The sequence below is a fragment of the Pyrgilauda ruficollis genome, unplaced genomic scaffold, assembly GCF_017590135.1.
Source record: "Pyrgilauda ruficollis isolate IOZ18807 unplaced genomic scaffold, ASM1759013v1 scaffold153, whole genome shotgun sequence".
NCBI classification, from domain to species: Eukaryota; Metazoa; Chordata; class Aves; order Passeriformes; family Passeridae; genus Pyrgilauda; species Pyrgilauda ruficollis.
The window spans coordinates 112,270-130,898 of NW_024513988.1; the positions used below are offsets into that span (position 1 = coordinate 112,270).

Genomic DNA, 18,629 nt, shown 5'->3' on the forward strand with positions numbered 1-18,629 from the left:
CAAATTTGCTGAAAACTGGTGAATTTTTAAAACCAAACTTCTCTTTATTAATTCTATCGAATTAAGGATGGAAAAGGTTAATAACCCAGAACAAAACTGTACATAGACACCCTACTAGAGTGAATATATTTTTCTTCACTGCACTTAAAAATACATTTTTTTCATTTGGTCAGGTCACAACATGTATGCAAGTGAATTACTTTACTATAGATAATATCAGTTCACTCCTTAAGAATAGTATTCATTTGATACAGAAAATGAGTTTGTGCTAAAACTAGGGATTTTTTTCCTGCCACACCTTCTAATCATTTAAGCATCTTATAAAATTTCCTTGAGACTTAATTTTTTTAAAATAATTCTTGTGTACTTAGGTGACTCTGATACCTGGATCATCTTGATTCTCTATTACTTTAAGAATCAGTAGCAGCTGAAGATGACAAACTTTGGGACACAAGATGCATGGGCCATTATCAATTTTATATAAAGCTTCTTTTTAAAAGAAAATAAAACCTCTGTGTATGCAGGCTCATACTCTGCCACAAAGCTCCAGCCAGTAATTCTCAAAGGAGAAAAAATGCAAGTGAGTGCTTTGAAACCAGCAGAGATTCCTTGGCTGGCTCTTACAAACTCATCCTGAAATGCTTCCTGAAGCACAGGAGACTTGTAGTTCCCATTCTCTGAAAGGAATCCAGCCAATTCTGAGAATTAATATCTTGTTGAAGTGATAGGAGTAGGTCTTTAATCTTCTGTCTTCAGAACATGCTGGTGGCTTTGAGACATGTGGGATCCACAGCCCTTTATCCACAGTTACATACATGGTAGTTTCAACAAGGTGATTTCTTAAATGGATAAATGGGTTTGTGCTCTGTGCTTGGTTTTTTTTAAGGAATCCATTCAGCTTTTAGGAAGGGCAGTGCTTATGTTCCATTTCCAAATGTGTATAAAATCAACAGAAGATAAAATTAGAGCAACAGAATTAAGATATTCAGGGGACATACCACCCTCCCACCCCACCCACCCCATCTTATTTTTGGCACAATTTTTGCTTTTGGTCTAGCACTTTGTTGTCAAAGAATAAGTTGTCAGATTGTTTTGGAATTTTTATGTAGCTGCTTTATATCTGAAAACTGCTTTTCACCAGGAATAAAGTCACCAAACACATCAGCTTTGTCTAGCTGAAAATCAGGTGTCTGTTCCTGTTGATGCTGATGATATTATAGGATACCTTTCAACCGGAAAAAAATTATTGTGCAAGAAAATTATATGCTGCTGTTACAATGTGTGCCCTAATCTTAAAGAAAATCTATGTAATTTGAACAGGCGGCAGCAAGAAGCTCTTATTTTTAATATGGTAACGAAATAAAATATATGTGCCACTTACAAATATGTGCCACTTAACACAGAGTGTTACAAAGATTATCTTTTTTATCAGAAGGGGTGGTGTGTGTGTGTGTGTATAAATACAAAGTGTTAAGGTGCTTTGATCTGTTTGAAAGAGTAGAGATTTGCAAACGGAGCATCAGGTGTAGATGAGAATGACTCTGAGCGATAGAAAATTAGTAAATTAATGGAAATTTAATTTAATGAGGCAAAATTATTTCTAGAAGAGATTATTCCATGTAGCATGTTTAAAGGAAAGACATGAGTTTCTGGAGAGCAAAAAATTACTGATTTTTGTACTCATCTAAATTCTGCAATCACAAGAAATGCAGAGGGGGTGTCATATATGTGAAGAGCTGCTTGTTCTTTTTTTGTGATTGTTCTTTTCATGTTTGTTGCAAGGTAAATTCAGTATTACTCCTGAAAGGACCTGCCTACTGAGGAACTTCATGTTCAGTTTAAGTTGAGAATTTGAAACTTAAAAATGAAAACACTTTGAGTTTTACATTGGAAGTCTGATAATAATGCTTTTCGTGAGATTCAGGCAGTGTAAGTATGCCTCTTTCAATATCCTTGGCCAGGTTTTTATTTTTTATTTTAATAGCAGCTCACTTGTTAGAAGTGTTTAACTATTGTGCTTAGCTAATTCTAACTTCACCTGACTGGTAGAAAATGGATTTGTAATTTGACAATATAAACAGAGCAAGTTCAGTGGAGTTAATCCAACAGCTACAGAGAGAAAGATAAGCACCAAGTTTAATACAAAGGACTATTGTTTCAATGCTCAAGGTAAATTTACTCTGAGCTGTTCTCTACATGTGATTTACTAATTTCCACTTGAATAAAAAGGAGGGGGCATATTTTCAACTTGAGAAGTTGATTCCAGTCTGGGTAGTACCAAGTGAAGCTCTGTGTTAGAGTAGTCACTAATTCAAACAGCTTCATTAGCCAGGTCATGATCCTGCTGCTGCTGCTGCTGTTTAAACTATGAGTTGTGTGATTTATTCACCTGACTCTGCTGTTGGTTTTCGTTTGGTTCACATTGTAATGTGTCATGATTTTTTCAAGGTGCAAGTGAATTTTAGCAAGTGGCTGGGGTGTGAATATCCCTACACAGGAAGTTTTGTCTTTAACTTACATAGAACACGAGAGCCAAATAAGCCAACAAGTAAATAGTGCATTGCTTACTCAGGTTGTGAAAGTAATGCTAGTTTCAAAAGTTATTTCTAAATTTAATCTGTTTACTCACAGGGTTATTGTCCACACTTGATTTGTTATAATGACCAGTTTCTGGTACCTCATCCTCTGTAGATTTATGGCCCATACACAACAGGATGGGCACCAGGCAATTGAAATGGGAGATTTGGCCAGGATGTGCTTGGCCTCTGATGTAATTTGTGCTCTGCAGAGGAATCTGATGCCTCTCTTGAGCACTTTGTGCCCTAATTATGTAAGTAATTCATTGTAACATATACTAAATAAAGGATCTATACTGTGTTTGGTAGATTTTTTGTGAAAGGTGTTCAATACTCACAAATATTCACTATGTCCTGAATCAGTATAAATTTAAAATTCAGATCAAAAATAAAATCTTTAGTAGCTTATTAAATGCCATAAAGTTTTCTTTAATATTTGCAAGTGTTCTTTCAGCAATTTGAAGACATGTTTAAATAATTTTATATTGTGCAGTGTGCTTTTAATCTCATTTCTAATGTGAGATGTTGAAATGAAAATCACATAGCAAAATATATGAATTAAAGCACAAAGAAGGAGGCTACAAAGAGCAGCATAATGCTTTCACGTCATAAATGTTCTGATTGTTCTGATGTTTGAGCAGCCACAGTCAAGAGTACCTTGAGCTGTTTAGCATTTCCAGATCAGACCATGCATTCAGGTGTCCAGTTCAGAAATTTTAAGCACTAGGTCAATTATTTAAAGAAGCTCTAAGTCCAGAACAGTGGTCTGAAGGGTGATAAAAAAGTTCAGGGTGGAATCAATCATGTTGCAATGGCTGTGTTTATATAAGGATCTCTTATGGCTGTTAAGCAAAATTGACCATGTTTGTGTTGAATCTCAAATAGTTATTACATTTTTTCAAATATTGTCCTGTGATTTACTAACCTGTAAAATTCAGTGTTTTGGGGACTTGTTGGGGTTTTTATTATTTAAATAAATAGTCTGTGTCTAATTTTGTCTTCTGTTTGAAATACATAATAAAATTATTTTGTTGTTTAAACAAGACATTCTCATGTTCCTTTTCCTTCATCTTTTCACATGTTAGAGTCAGGAAATCCCCATCTGAATGATGTAACTGTCCCACCCTCCACCTTTTCCTTGCCTCACTGCATCACAAATGCTTCCCCATCTCCCATTGAGCTCAAATGCTCAGCAGACATGAGCTCATTTGAGCTGATTTAGTGCAGAAGTGAGTTCATGTACCTGAAGGCTTGCCTTGTAGGATACTTTGTGGGTAGCTTATTGCTACAGAAAAAAAGTTCAACTTTTTGTGCTCTGCCAGTCATTTGGATAAACTCTGTCATTTAATTTTCAGTACATTAAAAGTGATGTTTCAAGGCTGTAGTCAGCTATTGACTGAGTGTTGTCAAATTTGACCCTTCATTGTTATTCCTACTAAATTATCAATAGTAAATAAAATATTCAGTCTGTTTTGCTTGGATTTATGACCTAAGAACATCCATAGTCAGGGAAGGTACAGATGAATGAGTTTGCTGAGCAGCATCTTAGCTAAACATTTTTCTTCGCTTGGCAGGACATTAGATTGTAACTAATGAGGTGTTTGAGGAGAGGCTGAGCAGGAGCTGCTCTCTTATTTCCCTTCTGTCAGAGCAGTCCAGGGCTGGCAGTGCCAAGGATGGGCTTGGGAGGATTCTCCCAGTGAAACTCTGGCTCCTGGAATGTGGGAAATGGGTTTGTAGAGAATTCTCAAAGCCTGACAGAAGGCTCACACAGTGTGCATCTGTATGCAAACTTTGAGATAGAAATGCTGACTTAGAAATGGCATGGAGTAGGACAGACATTGCTGAGAGAGAAAGGGGAACAGAAACAAGCTTCAAAGGATGGCCTTGCAAATAAGACCAGATACTTTGGGAGAAACAGAACTATTGAAAGATGCATTTTAGATAACTGGCTTTAAGGCGTTTACAGCATAGTGTGGTAAAAACTGATAGGCCAAGAAACACTTACAGTGTTTTGTAATTAGGAAATAGTTGGCTTCTGATTGTGATGGCGTGAATTATAACATCTGTATTATCTCCCGCTTCACATGAGACTGAAAATGAAGTTAAAGTTTTTAAAACGCCTCTCAGTTGTCCCATCTCTGGGTTAGAAAAGGGTTAAATCCCACACTGGAAATGTTGCTATTGAAACTCAAGGCATGAAAACCTTGGATTATTCCTTATTGCTGACCTGTGCTAAGCTTTGACTTCACCTTTCCATCTCCTTCTCTTGACTGTTCCTTTCTGAAATGGGGCAGTTCTGTAAAGGCTGAGACTGCCTAGGTAGAGTCTTATTAAACACCAGTGTCCCAAAGGTCAGTGGTGAATTCTGGTGAGTGAGCAGAATACTCTGTGCATGTGTGATTTCCTGGAGTCCCCCTCAAAGTGTGTCCCTGCAGCCTTGTGGGGACACGCTGCCAAAGTTCTTTCCTTGCTGCAAATGGAGAAATTTCTATCAAATCAAATATCAAATCAGTAGTTAAATTAACACCAAACTAGTGATCAGTCCAGGTAGGAACACATCCTTCAAGCCTATGAATAAATCCAATACAAACTAATTTCTAAGTGTGTGTGATTCCATAAGTTATATTTGGAATTATTCTGTCACTGTGGCTATGAATTCTTGAAATAATGCTGGCTTTTATTTATTGTTGTTGTTGTTGTTATTAGGGTTTTTTCTGTTGTGTTTTGGGTTTGGTTTTTTTTTTTTTTTTTAATACTGGTTTTTACAACTGAGTAAATTCTGTTAATAGGTAGCTTTTTATGTCCATTTTAAATGTTCTAATTCAACAAGGGCCAGACCTGTTATTTTGAGATCTCAAATGGCTTCAAACACTGTAGGGATTCTATATTGCTCTCAGAGATGGGGAAAGCTGAAAGAAAGAGTTTCAAGAGAACAAAAAATCTTGTTCTGTTGGAGTTATGGTTGCTAATAACCCATTTTTTAAAAGTCCTGTACTCTGCAAGGCCTGCTTTCCATCTGCAGCTGAAGTGCCTTGGGGATTTGGATTATTTTGCATTATGCTTAAATCTGAGGCTGTTTTCAAGTATTCCAAAAGAACTGGACAATGCATGTTATACTTTGGTTTGGAATACTGAGTGTGTGACTGGGGCAGAGGGACAACACAGAAGATTGTGCTGTGTGCTTTGACTTGGACTGTTTTGCATTATGCTTAAATCTGACCTCTTAAAGCTGTGGGGCTGTTTTCAGGTATCCCAAAAGAACTGGAAAATGAATGTGACACTTTGGTTTGGAATACTGAGTGAGTGACTGGGCAGGGGGGCAGCACAGAAGCTGTGCTGTGTGCTCAGCAGCTCTTGGGCAGCTGTGGCTGTCCGAGCACTTGGCTTTGCCTGCAGAAGGGTTTCCCTCCCCACTTTTTCAGCAGTTTAAGCAACCCTGCTTGGTTTGGTTTTCTGGAGTGTTTTTGTTCTTGTTGTTGTTTGTTTGTTTGGGATATTTTTCTATAATAAAATAGAGGATTTGGGAGTTTGCTTTCACATCAAGGTAGCATTTACCTAAACTGTTTTCCTAGCCATTTGTTTGTCTGGAGTTATTATATGATTAGTGCCACAATAATCCATGCCTAAACAACAGAACATTGTTCAATGTGATATTATTGGCATAAATTGTGAGCATAGGAGCCAGAAATTTAGAAAAAAAATTAGAATTCCCTTTCTGTTTTTACCTTTGTACTACTGTAAATTTAAGTGTTTTTTTCCCCTTCATTCCTTTGCTAGGTTTTGATGGATTTTCTGTTGTTTTTTCTTCTCCTGCTATATAGTGTAGTTTTCAAAGGGCTTTTTGAAGTACCTCTTGAGGCTCTTGGGTCACTTTTCATAGGAAAGTAAGGAGCCATGGAAAGAGAAGAAAATGAAAGGGAGTCTGTTTCTAAAAATGTACCTTTTGGTAACCACAGCTTCTGGTTTTTCTCCTCATTTTCATTAGCCAAAGAATTGTTTGCTTCTGTTTATACCAATAACAGTTTATATTCTTTTCCATCAATAGAAACTGAAACTTTTACACTTGATTTTTTTACTCTGAAGGGCTCTAAAGTAGACAAGGATTCATGGAGTGTTGCCTAGGACAGAGAGGAGAGCCACTGTCACCAGTTAGACCAGTACAGAGTGTGGAAATTCAGAGTGGCAGGGTAATGCTACAGTACCATGAGAAAAGCAATTGCATTTTAAATATGTTTAAGCAAGATACCTTCAAAAAAAGAAACTCAGCATGGAAATAAATGAGTTTGTGACACTGTAATTTAGTCTGTGGGTTTTTTAATTGCACTTTGAGGACTCCAGTAATTTTCAAGAGTTTGCTGCACTGGATTGATAGTCCTATCCTGAGTTTTCACTGTGCAGCTGTCAGTGAACATGCATTTTGTGTTCTTTGTATACCTGTTGCACATTTAATCCTTTTTTTTTTTTTTTTTTTTTTTAAATTCTGGCTGGATTTTATTTGTCTCAGACAAAGGTGTAGGTGTGCTGTGCTGGATGTTGTGTGTAACAGTGGTAATTTCTGGCCAGAAGGTTATGGAAAAGGTGAATAATGTGTGTAAAATATGCAAACAGTGGAAGATTGTGTGGAAAGATTGATACTTGCACAACAGTTTTGATCATGGCAGATTATAAGGAGGAAGAAAGGACAAGGTTGGACACAATTTCCACCAGCTGATCAATGAGAAATGTTCAAAAGAAATCATAGAATGGGTACATTCTAAGAGATGAGAGGGAAAATGAAATGGTCATCTTTTATTTTTCCCCAAATGAGGAACATTTCCCATGAGAAAGAATCATCCTGGAGATGGGCAGTGCAGGCTGTAATTAGTGTCAAGGCTGATAACAAGATCAGGTAGGGCAAGGCTAAAGTTGTTCAAAAGCTTAAAGGTTGTTTGTGTTTGGGGGAAGAAAGGAAAAAGAGGTGGATTGAAGTAAAGAATCAAGTAGATAAATTCCTTGCTCTTTTGTTCAGCTGGCTTTGGACAGACGTCCTTGGGGGAAGTTTGAATCTCTATGAAAAGATTGAATGTCACAGGGAGCTCCTCATTTTCTGGTTCTCCTCTTTGCAAGTGGAAGAAGAGACTCCTTGCATGTTCTCTGCTAACTTCTGCCAAATGTGTGAGCATGTTGGAAGCACTGATTGTGGACTAGGAATGCAAGTTTAAGACCTGGCATCGTCCTTTCCATGGAAGTGAACAAGTTCCACATTTTGGAGAGAGTGCCTTGCGACATCAGTGAAATACAGAAAGCATCTTCAAAGTCATCTTGTTTTGTGCTGTTCTGAGAAAACAGCCCTCCTCTCTTTTATCTTTTTTGTTTCTTTTTTCTTTTTTCTTTCTTTTTTCTTTTTTTCTTTCTTTTTCTTTTTTTCTTTTCTTTTTTTCTTTTTTTTTCATTTTTCCCTATTTTTTCTTGCTTTGTGTACAAGAAAAGCTGCGATCCCAGCAGATCAGTTTAGGAAGACCGTCGGGGATGAGACAAATGTTGAAGAACATCAGGAAACTTTGTGGCTGGCTCTGGCCCCCGTTGCTGGGGCGGTGCAGAGGAACAAAGCCAGGCTTTGCTGTGCCCTGCTTAGCATTAGGTGGCAGTAGCGTGTTGTATTTGGCAGCTGCTTTGTCCTTGGGTTTTTATCTTTGGTGTCTTCGGTGCAGTTTCATCAATGGAGAAAACGTGTTTGATTCCTCGCAGTTTTTATGAAATGCTGATTTCTGGTGGCGCTGGCTGCGGGGCACCTGGCCTGTGTGCATGGCTGGGGTTAGTGTGCTGGATGGAGTGTGTCCCTGACTTCTTTTCTGGTCTGTGGTACCCAACAGTGATAAACATTAACCACACACATTCTGACGATAAATATGCTGTTAATGGCCAAGTCAGTTTAGTCCTGCTGCCCTGACTTTTCATATGCTGTCACCATATCTAAACATAATATAGCCTGTTATAGGTTTGGGGCTTTTTTTTTTTTTTTTTTTCTCTTAGTCTTTATTCTTAGATGAAAAACAATCTTAGGCTCAAGAGAAAGTTGGTAAGAACATAATTAACCTTTCAGCTCAGATATTATCACTCCAGGTCTTGGACGAGTGCAGTTACCTTGTGACCCTTTTGGGAGGGTGTTTTCCCCTTCATCCTTGCTTTCTTTACTTGCATCCTTTTCTTGCATCCCAAGTGAAGGATCTCAAGGATTCCAGAACGGAGCTGCATTGTATTAATTGGGCAGGATGATCAATTAATGGAAGAAGAGCAAGAAAGTGTTGACAGAACATGCTCCCTAATTAGTACCTGATGGACCATGTAGGCCACTGTGATGTTGTCTCAGGGTGGCAACTGTACAAGACCTTTATATGCAAAACAGGCCTGTGGAAAAGCCAGGGAAGGAAATCTTCATTGCTGAAATATTTCCCTTCCCACTGCATCCGTGGGGGCAGCTCCATCCTTTGCAGAAGGAGCACATATCAAATTCTCAACCCTGTTTTTTGTCCATGTCTTGCTCTGAAGCAATGTAGCCTTCTGTTTGCTCAGGTATTTTTTAATGGAAGAGCTGATCTACAGATAGGTAGATTTTTTTTTTTTTTTAAATAAAACTGTGTAGTAAGAGAGAAACACTAGGGCAGTAAGGTTTCCTGGTGGCTCCTGCAAAAGAATTCTAAGTGAAGAGCCCCAGAGTGCTCCAGGGTTCCACCCCAACTGGTTTTGGATTGCACAGCAGGCTCGAGAGTTTTTCAGGTGAAACTTAATTCATTCTGAATTGAAAAGCACTTTGAGTCTAGGAAAGTAGGATGCCACAATTATTTAGTTAGTGGGTTTTTTCCCCATTCATTTGTACAAATACATTGGTAATTAATTCACATTCTTCATTCAGAAGTTCCTCCTGCAATTACAGAAGCTTAATGTTCACATGGTTAAATTAAAGATTTTTTCAAAACGAACTAATTTTCTCCTGCAGTTTAACCTTGTTTGTTTTACTGAGATAAACATCTTCCTGTTTCAGAATACTTTTATTGAGTAAATAACCTCTCTTTTTTTTGGCATGAAAAATAGTGTATTTTTTCCCCTGCCCTAATTTTATAAGTTCAGCTGGTGAAGTTGGAAAATTGCTTCTTTCTGTGACCTTTCAGTGAGTGCCACAGGGTGGGGGCCAAGTGCACGTTTGTCACTTTTTTCCCTGATTGTCACAGTTGGCTAAAACGTGCTTTTCTTAAATTTTATTAGCCAAAAGTTCAAATTCCAGTTTAAAAAATGAACTGGTCATTTGGCCTGTGCTCTGATTTAAAACCCATCCCAGAATGGATTGTGCAAGGAGAACAGTTGGGCCCTAGAGCACAGCAGCCAGCCTGTGCTGTGTGTACCCTGCCCTCAGCCAGAGCAAATGCTCATTTGCAGGCTTGGGTGCTCACCTATGGCATGGCAAAAATATAATATAGAAAATATATATTATATATAAAATGTGTATTATATATATATTATATGCATGATGTGTATAATAGATTTTATACATATATAATACATATAACATATGTAATATATATATAATATATATATAATCTATAATAGCAGATCTGGGTGTTAATTCTGGTACTGGCTCATGGGGATTTGAAAGCGTTCAGGGGGATGATGGAGGTAAAATTAGCCAAAGTGTAACTTTGAATGTAATTACAGTGCTCTCAGAGTGTTGTAATTGCATTTTATGGTTCCTTCTCTGTGCTGTGTCCAGCAGGGAGACTGCTCAGCTTTACATGTTGGTGCTTTATCAGCTGATCTGGAACTTTCAAGAGATGCTGCGTAATTTGATTGAAAATATTGCTACATGCTCTATATTGGCAGTTCAGGACTGAAAATGTTCCGTTTTGGCAGGATTTGGGGTGATGAGTGGAGCCCACTCTCCTACACTGTGTTCAACTTAGCTGGTAGTGTTTCAGATGCAGAAGTTCAGTGTCCTGGATAGCTTTAAACATTAATTTATTGAGCCCTGAGACCAATAGAAGCAGAATTACTTGTTCGTGAGGGCTGGGGGCCTGCATCAGCCACATTGTAAACTGTCTGAGGACAGAGATTTCATAATATTCAGGGGGGTACCCTGCATTAAAAAAACCCCAAAATCATTCTGAACTTTGCAGTGGAGGCAGTGGAGGTGCTCCCAGCAGCTCTCACACTGATCTCTCCTGCTCACAGTCTGCAGCAAGAGACCCTCTGATGAGCACTTCTGGATCAAAGCAACAAAACTCTCATCTGCAAATGTAATTTTAGAAATAGGAGGAATGCTGCACTAAGCTTAATTGTCCAAAAATTATGCCAAAGCTATGTGAAGACGAAGACTGAACACAGTCTTTTTGTTGAGAGAGAGAAAAAAACTGAGTACAAAGGGAATGTCAGCCTACCATAATATTTTGATTTTTGAAATAATTTTAAATATTTGTTGATTTCTTAGATATTTATAGATGTGGCTTACATATTGTGGCCAGATTGAGAGATTTTATTTTAGGAACTGTAATTGCTTTCTTACCAAAATGTGTCCTCATGGTCTGTAAATAACTAGAGAAATGGATGCAATTATATGACCCAGTCCAGCCCTTGTTTAGCAGTTAATTTCTCCAGATTTCTATGAGCATTTGTTCAGGCCTACACAGATTTGGTTGTTGGTTTAAATCTAGCCAAGGCTGGTGGTGTCTTAATTGCTACCACAGAGCAACCATTTGGCCTGTGTGAGATGGATGTTGTCAAGGTACCTTCTGCAAGGCGGACATTCATCCACTGGGAATGTATCAAGAAAGTTTTCATTAATTGGTCCCTTTGTTGGCATTTGTGGCAGAGCAGCCAAAAACTGAGTATGAACAGACACTGTGTCAGGGGGTGAGATTTATTGGCAAGTCCCAGTAAAATGTGGTATTTACTACATATATTGTAAGCAGGGGCAAAGGAGTTTCCTCCTAAGAGCAGGCTGGCGTTAAATTTACTGAGGTTTGTTTTTTTTTTTCCTAAGGCAGGGAAATGTAACAAGAATTCAGCCTCAGTCATAAGTTAAATAGGAAATAGCCAGTTAATATTTTTCTGCTTAATGCTGACTGTCTTGCAGCTTCTTTTTAATGTGATGTGAAGTGTTATGATGGGCTCTGTGACGTACAGACAGATTCACATCGACCTATGAATGTGTCAGATGAGAACACTTGACAGGTTTTGTCCTGACTTCATTTGCTTAACCTTAATTATTGTAGGTAATGACAATTACAGTTGATAATGCGTACACATAGAATAAAGCATGACAAATGTTTTTAAACTTAGCTCCCAATTTCGGTATTTTTATGTTCACATTAATTTCTGCATTTTGATCTTGCTGCTTTGTTAAAAGGATGAACTTCATTGGATTGCAAGGGACACACTGGTACTGATTTGTTCATTTTGTCTAAGTGCACCATGATTGTTTAATTTTGTACAGAGCAAGGTTGTTTGCGTGAGGCTTGCTTAAACCCATTTTGACTATTTTTTTTTGCCACAGGATACTATAAATAAAATAACAGTTTGGACTTAATACTCTGAGGGGCAGAAGTTCAGATTCTGAAATTTGACTGTATCGCCTGTTGGATATTGAGCTTTGATAAAAGAATAAATAGATTGAACCCCCTAATACTGATAATGTGATTCAAAACTGCTTGGTATTAATCTGTGCAGTTCCCATGAGGAGTCAAAGTTTCATCCTCTTGGATTCCCAGCCATGAGTCTGGCCATGTGGCTGGGAAATAATGGCTTGGGTTTCTCTCTTCATCCAGCTGCTTCCAATGTTTTGCCCATTCCCATTCTCTGTTCCAGCAGCAGTGTCCAGCTCGCTCGGCCAGGACAGGGCTGCCAGTGCTGTGTCCTGCTCTCATCCTGTGTTTATCCAGGGCCACTTCCACCTCTGCCCTGTTAGTCCATCCAGCCCTTTGCACACCAGGTTTGTGTGGCTTGGATCTCTTCTGTTTGCAGTTTTAATTCAGTTCTTTCATTCATCAGAAATGGACCTTGTGTTCTCTTTGTCAAGTTTGGATTGAATTTCTCTTCCCTGACCGTTGCTGAGTGTCTTTCATCAGTGCTTATTTTTTAATATAAATACACATCTTTTTTACACATTCCAGAAGGTGTTGTAGTGTAGGTTGTGAAAATTGCGTTTTTTTAAAAAAGGTAATTCATAGTTGGATGGAAATGATGCATTCTCACTGCACTGGATAAAATAGTGTCTAGCTATAAAAACACTGCAACTACTACTCTATGCCCAATATGGAGAAAGGGATAAGAATGCTGAGCTACTGAGTTAATTGGAGATGTTAATATTCTATCATTTGCTCTTATTTAAAGGTCAGGTTTAGTCTTTAGATGTCTTTCTTTCAGAGGTAGAAGTACTTGGTGCATCTGAGTAATCCTCTGGTAAAATCCTACCAGATTGGTTTACTCAGGGCACATCTCCAGCTTTAAATATATCCCTTATTCAAATATAGGCACACATCCCCTATGGAAATAAAGCAGGAATTCAAGACTTGTCTAAACTTGTCAGTTCCATTTAGCAAGGTGACTCCATGAGACTGTAGATGATTTCAGAGTTTAAAATCTTTAATAAATCAGGTAGTTTAGAAATTTACTGTGCTATAAGTGTTGGTTTTACTCACTACTTAATGGTTACTTAATGACTCCTGATAGTAAGTCCAGAATAATCTAACTTTAATTTTTGAGCTCTGGTGGTTTCATCATTGTTCTATGCCTGTCATTACTTTTGAATATTAAAACCTTAAAAATGGTTTCCCCTATGGGGAAAAAGATTTAAATGGTGTATAATAAAAATTTAAAAATCTGAAAATATTTCTTCAAAATAGTTGTCTCAGAAGAGAAGGTCAAGAATTTAATGCAGCTGCCTTTGATTCGTCCTTTTTATATTACTTTTTATTTTCTGCTGAAGATTTCTGCAAAAGCTTGACAACTTTGCAGAAAATATTGGAAAGTAGGAAAGACAAAGCTGTAGAAGGTAGAGAGTACTCCTTAGTTTGATCCTGGAAAAAAAAATAGAACTGATTTCTCTTCAGTTTCCTCAGCCAGAAAAAAACCAAGTTTACATTTTAAGTGGCTTACTTAACAGTTTTGTAATTTCAGTGGGGAGGAGTCTTTTACAGTTATCTGTGAAAATACACTGTAGTAAATTTATTTCACTTACAAAAAAAGTGATTTAAAATTTGGAAGCAGTAGTAGCTTTCGTAGAAAATGAAGCCTCCTGGTTTGATGTAGGGAATTAGGGATGTGGTGCATGTTGTGGTTTTGGGAGTGAATACCCTTTATACACAAGGCAAAATAGCCATAGTAATGTATTAATTACTAAATAAGAAGGGCTAGCACTTTTTAACCCTTTTCTAAATAACCAGCCTTTTCAATCTGGCATGTGGAAAAGCAGCTGTGAGTAAAATTTGTCCACATTAAGTGGTCACATTAAGTTGTGTATTCCACAATTTAGGAGGAGATTGCAAATCCAGTGTAAAATTCAGGCCTGTAAAAGTCCCACTGAGCTGGATTCAGCTGATCCTCACTATAAATAATTGCTTTTCATCAGTGCTTATTATTTAATATAAATATGCATCTTTTTACACCTTCCAGAAGGTCTTGTAGTGTAGGTTGTGAAAATTGTTTTTTTTTTTTAAAAAAGGTAATTCATAGTTGGATGGAAATCATACTTCTCACTGCATCCCACGCATAAAAATGTCTCTCATGCAAAACCATGACAATGAATGGGGAGGAGGAGATCACCAAAATCCATCTTATTTCACCTCCTGCAGTACAAAACCAAACCCCCAGCTCTGCTTCTGCAGGCAGCTCCTCTGGAGAGGGAGCAGGATCAGACAAGGATCTGGTAGCTAGGAGTGAGGGGAGGTCCCAAAGAAGTGTATGATTTATGTCTGAAGGGAAAAGTTTTTTCCAGAAAGGGTGATGAAGTTCTGGAATGGCTGCCCAGGGAGGTGGTGCAGTCACCATCCCTGGGTGTGTTTAACAAAGCCTGGATGTGGCACTGGGGGCCAGGGTTCAGGTGAGGTGCTGGGGCTGGGTTGGACTCGATGGTCTTGAAGGTCTCTTCCAACCCAGAGACTCTGTGAATTCTGTGAAGTATTGACATCAGAGTGCTCCCTCTGAACTTCCAGTACTTTTCTCAAATGTCCTCTGTGTCTGAGTGGCTGAACAGAGTCTAAAACAACTGGAGACAGGATACCTTGTTTGCTCTCTTGGAGAGGGAAGAGCAGGGCATTGAATCAAGAGTGGGTTTTTGCTACAGACAAATTCCTGGATTTGGAGTAGCAAGCTAGAGAGTGGGAAAATAAGTCAGTAAGAGCATAACAATAAGTACATGAACCCAGTTGAAATGGGGTCACTGGAATAAAAAAGAAGAAGAAGAAGAAGAAGAGGAGTATTAGAATAAAAGAGCTGATGTTTGAGGATTTTTCTTAGTGTAGATGTAGTTTGCTAAAGGCATTAGGTGATAATAGAGGAAAAAGGCCACGAGGGGAAGGAGCAAATAGGTTCAGAAGGCATGGAGACCCAAATGGAGAGAAAAAAAATAGATATAGATATAGATGCCTATTTTAATGAGTAAGTCCCTTACGATGGAGATGATGGAATTGTAGTCTTTCTAACATAAAAATTGCATATGCTGCAGAAACTAAATTTTCCAAATCTGCAGGAAAGGTGTTAAGGGCTATGTGATTAACCTGAAGAATAATTAATTTTCTGCATTATTGAAGAAATCAACAGAGTAATGTTTCCTGCATTGATTATTATTATTTTTCCACAGTACTTTTGTGGTGTATGGCTTGCTGTGTTTGGCTGTTCCAATATAGTTCAGAATCATTTCTCAATCAGACAAGGTTTTGATGCAGCAAAGGGAAAGTGTGACCCGTTTTGTGCGAGTGTTTCCTCAACATTGTTGGCAGGAGAGAAGCCAGTATTTAGCTCTGCTTTGGGCAGTCAGTCAGTAATATTTCTGTGTATTTCTAAGAAACTGATCTGAGAAGGTGTGGCCAATCCAAATATCTAGCAGTTATCTATATAGAATACAATGACTTCATGCAATGACCAACTTTTTTTGGTTTTGTTTGCACCCTAGAATTTTGTCATCTTCAGTTGAGGAGATATAAAAGGGATGAATCTTTATGGATCACAACTGTTCTTCAGCTGTATTTTCAGCAAGCTGTAAGATAGTCTTCAGTCTTGAATGCAGAGGGGACTTCAAGTGGAACAAAACCAGGATTTTGTACATGTGTGAGGCTGGAGGTACACCCACTTGTGTGGATGTACCTCCAACCTCACATATGTACAAACAAAAGCACCAGTGAAAAGACACCACTGAAAAGCACCAGTGAAAAAACCTGAGGTGGAAGCATTTTGCTCCCTGCTGTTGCACAGGGGATTTGTGTGGGTAACACCCGTCAGTGCCAGTGACAGATCCATCCGTGAGCAAACAGACTGCAGGAGAAGTGCTCCTTTACATTTGGGATTTTGTCAACTACACACCTTACTAGTATTCTTTTCTTTCCAAAATGAATTATAAACTCAGAGAGAAATCTGCTTAATCACTTATAGAAAAGGTGTTGTACATCTTAAAATCCGCTTCGCATTTCAGTGTCCCAGCTGATGTTGGTATAAAGGGCACTTAAAGCTCCAGAATAGGGGAAAACTTGGTCTGTGACACAGTTATCAGCTGAAAGGCCTGATTATATGGGAACTTTCTCAAGTTAAATGCTGTTTCCTGTTGCTCCATCACATCTACTGAGCAATTTAAAATAGCAGGAAAAGAAATTACTGGAGATGAATTAAAGGTACAGGAAGATGGAGCTTTGAGGGTTCCTTTTCAGTAGACATTGGAACCACTCAAGTCAGAATGCTCTGCTCTGCACAAATGAGAAAGAAAATGTGTTAATTTTAATTATTATTGCCTGTTTAACGTGGGATTTCTTGAATAACCATGTCCTTGAATAATCGTTTCTTAACTAAAATGACACAATTTTGTAGCCAGTGATCCATGATTTTAAGTATTTGGAAGGGCTATTGATTCACTGAACTGGAAGAAATTAAAGATGTTCAGGCATATTTTCAAAAGTAGAAGTACATGTAGTATAAATTATATTTGATCATGTATATTTTATTTACCATTTAAATCATAAAAAAGCTGGGCACATGTAATGCAGCATTCAATTTATCTGTAATAGCTTTAACTAAACATTGGTGCTTATATTTAAATCTCTGTTTATGTTTAAATATTTTTAATTTTTTAAAAAAAATTTTAAATCTGTGCTTATGTTTGTGTTTAAATATGTTTAGCTCTGTGGAGTGTCTTGAGAGCTGCCAGCACCTCCTCTTGTCCCTGTGTCATGGTCCCCGTACCTATTTCTGTTTGTGCTAGTCACTCTCTAGGTAAATTGTCCATAAGGCCACTGATTGGTGCTTATGTTTAAAGCTGTTTTTATGTTCAAATATTTTGTAATTTTTATTTTTTAATTTTAAATCTGTGTTTATGTTTATGTTTAAACATGTTTGGCTCTGTGGAGTGTCACGAGAGCCACCTCCAGCACCTCCTCTTGTCCCTGCATGTACCTGTTTCTGTTTGTGCTAGTCACTCTCTAGGTAAATTGTCCATAAGGCCAGTGATTCCATCAGCAAATTATCCAGAAAATGCCGTCAGTGCACATGGTGACACTCGTGCCACTGGTGGCTCTGCTGCCATTCCAGTGGGATAATTAAATTGGCAGGTTCCTCTTGTGCCCAGCATCGTCACCTCCCTTCCTCTGGCTCCCCAGCTTAGACCTTCTCCTTTGCTCTGTCCTCCTAGCTGAGTATCAGCTGCAGTACTGACGGCTCCTCTCCCACCCCGACCCTTTTGTGCCTGTTGTTTTTGGTTGGCAGTATCACCCTGACAAACAGGAGGCAGACGTGGCGGCGGCGGCGGCGGAGGAGCGCGTGCAGCGGTTCATCGAGATCCATCAGGCGTGGAAAATTCTGGGCAACGAGGAGACAAAAAAAGAGTATGACCTGCAGCAGCGTGGTAGGTTCCTGCCAAGGAGTGCTGGAGTGGCAGCAGCTCTTTAGAGAAGCAGGGGCTGGGAGTGGTAGTGAGATGGTGTTTTAAAATGCCGAACGGAATGTTTCTTTCACTCTTGTCCTACTTTCAGACGTGGATCCATTATTTATAGCTTGAGCTACACATACATCAGCTGCTGAAAACACAGAATGGCTTCCAACAAAACGTTAGGGGGCATTCTTCCTGATAGTTTGAATTATGGAATTTATACTGATTGCAGACCTTAGCCCTTTTTATTTTATGAAGGTAGCTTCATTAATTGTTCTTAATTTTAAGTTTTATGCTCCATTTTGTTGCAGTTGTTTAGATGTAGGCATTAAACCATCTATCCTAGTGTTCTTTGTGTATGGATTTATAACCAGAACCACTAGGACACATTCTTTTCCGTTGTGGGTGTTAGGTAGCGTTCATAATTCATCCACAGTCTAAAGTAGCCTTTCTGAAGCAGGTTTGTAAATAATATTTCAATATAACATATTAACTAGGCAGCTCTAGCACGCATTCCTTTTTATAGCTCTCAGAAAATAGCTTCTTAAAACAGTGACAGGCTGTTGTGAGAAAGAAAGGGGGGAAATGTAGGTCAGGTCTGTCACACATGGGCTACCATTACATGAAGTGATAGGCTGTCTTTCTGCTCTGGCCTCAGGATAGGAGTCCCTCAGCCTTCCATTAGAACCTTCAATAAATGTATATCCACCCTCCATGTTAATGGGGGGAGTCAATAATAGTGGCTTGCCCGTGGGGAAAACACTCGGTGGCACTCTGCAGTGACACACTGGGGCCAGCATTGACGTGGAGCCACCACCACTGCGGAATGTGCTGATAAAAGGCCACTGTCTGTGCAGCTTGTTATTGAATTCCTGCTTTGTACCCTGGCACACCATCAGCCCCTGTCCCTCGTGCTGATTTTTAACTCCCCACAGCTCCGAGACACAAAGGCA

General features: G+C 38.6%; 1 protein-coding gene across 1 annotated transcript in view; it reads left to right on the forward strand.

Moving 5' to 3' along the window:
• Positions 1–18,629, forward strand: part of DNAJC24 (DnaJ heat shock protein family (Hsp40) member C24) — a 31,143-nt gene that overhangs the window by 4,952 nt on the left and 7,562 nt on the right. Inside the window, exon 3 of the mRNA XM_041461747.1 lies at positions 17,514–17,652. Coding sequence (XP_041317681.1) covers positions 17,514–17,652 — 139 coding nt within the window. The remainder of the gene's footprint in view (positions 1–17,513; positions 17,653–18,629) is intronic.